At 62.5% G+C, this 7250-nt stretch overlaps 1 protein-coding gene across 1 annotated transcript; it reads left to right on the top strand.

The window, feature by feature from the left end:
- The first annotated feature begins 4287 nt into the window (after nt 1-4287).
- On the top strand, nt 4288-6791 carry LOC144247584 (forkhead box protein L2-like). The gene is made up of 3 exons (XM_077788737.1): nt 4288-4590; nt 5374-5546; nt 6602-6791. The coding sequence occupies exons 1-3, from the start codon at nt 4288-4290 to the stop codon at nt 6789-6791; spliced, it is 666 nt and encodes a 221-aa protein (XP_077644863.1).
- The last annotated feature ends 459 nt before the right edge of the window (nt 6792-7250 follow it).

Here is a 7250-nt window from a genome sequence, read left to right as displayed (position 1 = left end):
AAAAAAACCAAACAAACAAAAAAACAAACAAACAAAAACCATTGAGCTGCTTCTTGGTTGGAAAACGACCCCACTCAGAGCCTGACCCTGAACTGGAGCCTGAAGTAAAGAAAGTGTCTTAAGCCAGGCAGGATCCTCCCTCACCTGGATCCCGGGATCGGGGGAGCTCCCCTGCACACCTCCAGGACACCCACCCCTGCATCTCCAAAGCCGTGTGCAGTTTGATCCTCTTGTTAATTAACCATTCCTTAATTAATCTAAAGGTTTTGCTGGACGTGTGAGTCCGGGGCGAGGCGGGAGGGGGGAGCGGGGAGGGCTCTGGGTGGGGGTTGTATAACCCAGAGAGGATTTGGGGGGTTTGTAGGGGTGGGAGCGGGGGCATGGGGTGCCGGGGTGAGATGTCCGCTTGGAAGTGGCACTGTTCTAGCTCGGAGCTCCAGCAGCTCTGCACCTCATGTAAAGAGACACGTTTGGAATTTTAACCTAATCCCAAGGGAAGTGTAGAGATTTGTGCAGTAGTGACTCGTTTTAGTTGAGCAGAAGCCATGGGGGGGGGGTGGGGGGGTGGGAGGGTGGGGGGCTCGAACCACAGATCTGTTGTATTTTTGAAGTGCAATAACTTTGGTGTTTTTGAAGACTGACAAGGGCTGCGCATTCCCTTTTCGTTGAGGTTGGTTCTGGAGGCGGTGGCCGTGACCTGCAGGACACCCCCAGACCCGGGGATGGGGACAGTGACCTGCAGGACACCCCCAATGACCTGCAGGACACCCCCAGACCTGGGGATGGGGACAGTGACCTGCAGGACACCCCCAATGACCTGCAGGACACCCCCAGACCCGGGGATGGGGACAGTGACCTGCAGGACACCCCCAGACCCCGGGATGGGGACAGTGACCTGCAGGACACCCCCAGACCCCGGGATGGGGACAGTGACCTGCAGGACACCCCCAATGACCTGCAGGACACCCCCAGACCCCGGGATGGGGACAGTGACCTGCAGGACACCCCCAGACCCCGGGATGGGGACAGTGACCTGCAGGACACCCCCAGTGACCTGCAGGACACCCCCAGACCCCGGGATGGGGACAGTGACCTGCAGGACACCCCCAGTGACCTGCAGGACACCCCCAGACCCGGGGATGGGGACAGTGACCTGCAGGCCACCCCCACACCTGGGCACACCTGGCACCAAGGAGCAGGGCAAGGGGGTCCTTCCAGAAATGCCGGGTGGGGGAATCTCAGTTTTTAGCCAACTACCTCGGTAACTCCAATTCAGGTTTCTTTGAGTCCCGAGCCCGTCCCGGGCGGGTGCGAGGGCGGGGCCCGGGCGCTGCCGCCGCTCCGGCCCCTCCACTTCTCTGTCCCAGCCTTTGGCCCCAGAGCCAAAGCTCCTCCTGTGCTCTTTGGTGGCAAAACGTTGTTGCTTTTGAGTTTGCGAAGCGTCACCTTTTTGACTTTGTCTTGGAGAGTTTCTGTCCCGGCTCTGCTGTTCCCACTGGCTCCTCCCGGCTCTGGTTCGCTCTGGACCTCGCTGGCTTTTCCCCCTGCAGCTCAGGATGGGCCGGCGGGAGCTGCCCTGCCCTGGGCCGGCCGAGGGGCAGGGGGATGTCCCTGGGCCCGCTGCTGGCCTGAGACCCCCGAGGGGCTTGGTGTTGCTGGGCACTGCCAGACCCCGAACTGCATCCCCTTTATCCCTGCCCTTCGAGTACCCCAAACCCTGCATCCCCTTTATCCCTGCCCTTAGAGTACCCCAAACCCTGCATCCCCTTTATCCCTGCCCTTAGAGTACCCCAAACCCTGCATCCCCTTTATCCCTGCCCTTAGAGTACCCCGAACCCTGCATCCATCCTTCAGCCCCTGCTCTGGGCACCCCAAACCCTGCATCCCCTTTATCCCTGCCCTTAGAGTACCCCAAACCCTCCATCCCCTTTCTCCCTCCCCTCTGGGCACCCCAAACCCTGCATCCCCTTTATCCCTGCCCTTCGAGTACCCCAAACCCTGCATCCATCCTTCAGCCCCTGCTCTGAACACCCCAAACCCTCCATCCCCTTTCTCCCTCCCCTCTGGGCACCCCAAACCCTCCATCCCCTTTATCCCTGCCCTTAGAGTACCCCAAACCCTGCATCCCCCTTTATCCCTGCCCTTAGAGTACCCCAAACCCTGCATCCATCCTTCAGCCCCTGCTCTGGACACCCCAAACCCTCCATCCCCTTTATCCCTGCCCTTAGAGTACCCCAAACCCTGCATCCCTTTTCTCCCTCCCCTCTGGACACCCCAAACCCTCCATCCCCCTTTATCCCTGCTCTGGGCACCCCAAACCCTCCATCCCCTTTCTCCCTCCCCTCAGGACACCCCAAACCCTCCATCCCCTTTCTCCCTCCCCTCTGGACACCCCAAACCCTCCATCCCCCTTTATCTCTGCTCTGGACACCCCAAACCCTCCATCCCCTTTATCCCTGCCCTTAGTGTACTCCAAACCCTCCATCCCCTTTCTCCCTCCCCTCAGGGCACCCCAAACCCTCCATCCTTCCTTCAGCCCCTGCTCTGGACACCCCAAACCCTCCATCCCCTTTCTCCCTCCCCTCTGGGCACCCCAAACCCTCCATCCCCTTTCTCCCTCCCCTCAGGGCACCCCAAATCCTCCATCCCTCACCCCAGCAGCCAGGGGGGCTCAGAGAGGGGGTGTTGGTGCCTTTCCCAGCACTTCCCCCTCACTCCAGAAAATTCCACACGTGGCCAATCCCTCCTGGAGGGAAAAGCCGCCGAGGTCCAGCCAGAGCTGCCCTAAATCCTCGCTGGCCACCTGCCCAAAAGCAAAGACCCCTCCCCACGGTGAGGAGGGGTCCCTGCCAGCCTGGGGGCTCCTCCCAAGCCCCCATCTCCCACACGGGGTGGGGGTCCCCGTGCGAGGGGGATTCTCCCTTCCTGCCTGGCTGGGTTTGTCTGCAGGCCTGGAATGTGCAGGGGGTGGGGATGAGACCCCCCCCCAATTTCCCCAGGTCTGGCAGGGGGGACCCGGAGCAGCTCCTGGTCCCTGTCCCACGGGGACACCTGCACCCCTCGGCCCCAGGCTTTGCTTTTCCTTCTCTTCCTGGCTGCAAGCAATATGTTTTCAGGTTGAAACGGGGTAGGGGTGGGAAAGGGGGATGAAAACAACTGATAAAAACCCGGGTAGAGCTCCCAAATTAATTTTACTGTACAAAGTTCTGTGCTCGCGGCCCTGGCTGCACAGTAGCTTTAGAGTCCAGTTGTTTTCCTAATATTTTTATGCTAATTTAATTGCTGTTAAATTTTCCAGGCCAAGCAACTGTTTGGAAACACCGTGCTTGTTTTAGTGCTTTCTGTTGGAGTTGGCCAGCTCTTCCTGTACATATGTTGGTTTTTTTTTCTTATATCCTGTTTTTTTTCTTCTTTGTTTTATAAAGAGAAGAGAAAAAAAAAAACAAAAAACAAAAAAAAGAAAATTATTTTTCTTTCCCTCAGTACACATTCTTCAAATTATAGTGTTTGTTAAATAAAATGAAAGATTTACATTTAATTCTGTGTCGGCTTGTTGGGATTTCTCACCCCAGGGTCTCTTCAGGATTTCCCAGGATCTCACTGGGGGTCTCCAGGTTCTTCTCCTGGGGTGTCCCAAGGATCTCACTCAACATCCCCAGAATCTTTCCAGGGAAAATCTTCCCGCAGGGCCTCCCCAGCCTTCCTGGCGTCTCCAGGAGCTCTCCCAGGATCTCCCTGAGCTCCTCGGGATCTCACCAGGATCCCCAGGAACTTGCTGGGGTCCCCCAGGATCTGCCCAGGGTCTCCCCCCGGCTCCCGAGATCTCCGGAGGGTTCCCAGGATCACTCCCAGCTCACCCCAAAACGAGACCAGGACCTTTCCACGCACGGCAGGAGCATCCTGGGCCAATCCCAGGATTTCCCTGGACATCCCAAGATCTCCCAGGGTCTCCAGGGTCACCCCAAACAGAGCCTGGAAGGTTGTGGGGCACCCCCAACCCCCTCCAGGTTCTCCCCCGGGTTTTGGGGGGCAGCCAGACCCCCGGGCACCCCCCAGCCCTGTCCCCACGGGCACCTCCTCGGTGCCACTTTGAATTCCTCCACCTCCAGCGGATTAATCATTTTATTTATGAGGCTTAAGGGCCCAAATCCCGTTAAAGCCGAGGCTTTGCCAGATAAACAGCCCGCTTTGGGGGCAGCGCGTTTGTGAAAACACAATTAGCAAACCCTGTAATCTGCACTAATTACCGGGCCATGAGCGCCGGCACTTGCCGGCAGCACCTGCACCATGGGGGACGCGGGGGACACGAGTGGGGACACGGGTGGGGACACGGGTGGGGACACGGCAGCTGCGCCCCGGCGCCCGCCCGGAGCCTCCTTCACCATCGAGTACCTGCTGGGGGGCCGGGGGGCCGGGGCCGCCCCCAGCCCGGAGCCCCCAGCCCGGAGCCCCCCGGGGCCCGGGGACAAACCGGCGCAGTCCTACATCGCCCTCATCTCCACCGCCATCCTCTCGTCCCCCGAGAAGAAGCTGCTGCTGTCCGACATCTACCAGTGGATCATGGACAACTACCCCTACTTCAAGAACAAGGTGAGGGACGGGTTGTGGGGCTGGGCTGGGAGCGTTTCCTGGGAATTTCTCCCCATTTCCCGGGTTTGGGGTGAGCGGTGCTGCTGTGGGGTGAGGACTGGGCTGGGGGGCTGGCCCGGCTCCGCTGAGCCCGGTCCATCGGGAGATCCATCGGGAGATCCATCGGGAGATCCATCGGGAGATCCATTGGGAGATCCATCAGGAGATCCATCGGTGCTGTCCAGAGCTCGGGGCTGTCAGGGTTGGTGTCTCCGGGCTCATTTCGGAGCCTGCTGGTGTTGGCTGACCCCAATCCCCAGGGGAGCACCGGTGCCTGTGGCCGGACCCTGGGCTGGTTTCTGCAGGGAGTGGTGTGGGCATGGTGGGGCTGGGGGCTTGGCCTGAGTGACCCCTTAAGGTCTGAGTGACCCCTCTGGGCCTGAGTGACCCCTCCAGGCCTGACTGACCCTTCCATGTCTGAGTGACCCCTCCGGGCCTGACTGACCCTTCCATGTCTGAGTGACCCTTCCATGTCTGAGTGACCCCTCCAGGCCTGACTGACCCTTCCATGTCTGAGTGACCCCTCCGGGCCTGACTGACCCTTCCATGTCTGAGTGACCCCTCCGGGCCTGACTGACCCTTCCATGTCTGAGTGACCCTTCCATGTCTGAGTGACCCCTCCAGGCCTGACTGACCCTTCCATGTCTGAGTGACCCCTCCGGGCCTGACTGACCCTTCCATGTCTGAGTGACCCTTCCATGTCTGAGTGACCCCTCCGGGCCTGACTGACCCCTCTGGACACAGGAGAAGAGCTGGCGCAACAGCGTCCGTCACAACCTGTCCCTTAACGAGTGCTTCGTCAAGGCCGGGCGCAGCGACAACGGCAAAGGCCATTTCTGGGCCATCCACCCCGCCAACCTGGAGGACTTCGCCAAGGGCGACTACCACCGGCGGCGAGCCCGGCGCCGTGTCCGCCGGTCAGGGGGCCGGGGGGCTCTGGGGGCCGGGGGGCTCTGGGGACTCAGGGGGTTTTGGGGGGCTCTGGTGGCCTTGGGGGTCTCTGGGGGCACTGAGGGCTCTGGGGGCACTGAGGGCTTTGGGGGCCAGGGGGATCTGGGGACCCGGGGGGCTCTGGGGGCCGGGGGGCTCTGGGGACTCAGGGGGTTCCGGGGGGCTCTGGTGGCCTTGGGGGTCTCTGGGGGCACTGAGGGCTCTGGGGGTTCTGGGCCTGGGGTGGCTCTGGGGGCTCTGAGGGGTTTTGGTTGCTCTGGGGGCACTGAGGGCTCTGGAGGTCTCTGGGGGCTCGGGGGTCTCTGGGGCCCTGGGGGGCTCAGGGTGCTCTGGGGGGCTCTGGGAGCTCTGAGGGCCTGGGGGGCTCAGGGTGCTCTGGGAGCTCTGGGTGCTCAGGGGTCTCTGGGGTCTCTGGGGGGTCTGGGGGGTCTGGGGAGCTCTGGGCACTCAGGGGTCTCTGGGGTCTCTGGGGTCTCAGGGTGCTCAGGGGTCTCTGGGGTCTCTGGGGGGCTCTGGGTGCTCAGGGGTCTCTGGGGGTCTCAGGGGGCTCTGGGGTCTCTGGTTGCTCAGGGGTCTCAGGGGTCTCTGGGGTCTCTGGGGGTCTCAGGGGTCTCTGGGGTCTCAGGGGTCTCTGGGGTCTCTGGGGTCTCAGGGGTCTCAGGGGTCTCTGGGGTCTCTGGGGGTCTCTGGGTGCTCAGGGGTCTCAGGGGTCTCTGGGGGTCTCAGGGGTCTCTGGGGTCTCAGGGGTCTCTGGGGGTCTCTGGGGGTCTCAGGGGTCTCTGGGGTCTCTGGGGTCTCAGGGTGCTCAGGGGTCTCAGGGTGCTCAGGGGTCTCTGGGGGTCTCAGGGGTCTCAGGGGTCTCTGGGGGGCTCTGGGGTCTCTGGGTGCTCAGGGGTCTCAGGGGTCTCAGGGTGCTCAGGGGTCTCAGGGGTCTCAGGGGTCTCTGGGGGTCTCTGGGGGTCTCTGGGGGTCTCAGGGGTCTCAGGGGTCTCTGGGGCTCACCGGTGCTGTTTCCCTGCAGGGTGCCCGTGGGCTGCTTCCCCCCGTACGCCCCCTTGGCCCCCTTGGCCCCCTTGGCCCCCTTGGCCCTGCTGGGCCTCGGCTGCTGCTGCCCCTGCTGCCCCCCGCGCCCCCCGGCGCCCCCCGAGCCCGAGCGGCCGCGCTGGGGCTGGGGGCGGCTCCCGCTGCCCCCCCGGGCGCCCTTCCTCTGACCCCGGGACCGCGGGGCAGCTCCGGGGGTCCCTCGTGCCCCCAGGGGTCACCCCCGCGTGTGTCACCGTGTCACCGTGTCACCCAGTGTCACCCAGTGTCACCTGTGTCCTCCGTGTCACCCGTGTCACCATGTCACCCGTGTCACCCGTGTCACCCGTGTCACCCAGTGTCACCCGTGTCACCGTGTCACCCGTGTCACCCGTGTCCTCCGTGTCACCCGTGTCACCGTGTCACCCGTGTCACCCGTGTCACCCGTGCCCCCGTGTCACCCGTGTGCCCCGTGTCACCCAGTGTCACCCGTGTCACCCGTGTCACCATGTCACCCGTGTCACCCAGTGTCACCCGTGTCACCGTGTCACCCGTGTCACCGTGTCACCCGTGTCACCCAGTGTCACCCGTGTCACCGTGTCACCCGTGTCACCCGTGTGCCCCGTGTCACCCGTGTCACCATGTCACCG

Source organism: Lonchura striata, chromosome 28 (genome assembly GCF_046129695.1).
Source record: "Lonchura striata isolate bLonStr1 chromosome 28, bLonStr1.mat, whole genome shotgun sequence".
Taxonomy (NCBI): Eukaryota; Metazoa; Chordata; class Aves; order Passeriformes; family Estrildidae; genus Lonchura; species Lonchura striata.
This window is presented reverse-complemented; position numbering and strand designations above follow the sequence as displayed.

Excerpts from the sequence above, each read along its gene's own strand:
- LOC144247584 (XM_077788737.1), top strand. The coding sequence starts at position 4,288 with ATGGGGGACGCGGGGGACACGAGTGGGGACACGGGTGGGGACACGGGT. Across the intron at positions 4,591-5,373 it reads ACCCCTACTTCAAGAACAAG|GAGAAGAGCTGGCGCAACAG; the intron begins GTGAGGGACGGG and ends CTCTGGACACAG. Across the intron at positions 5,547-6,601 it reads GCCCGGCGCCGTGTCCGCCG|GGTGCCCGTGGGCTGCTTCC; the intron begins GTCAGGGGGCCG and ends GTTTCCCTGCAG.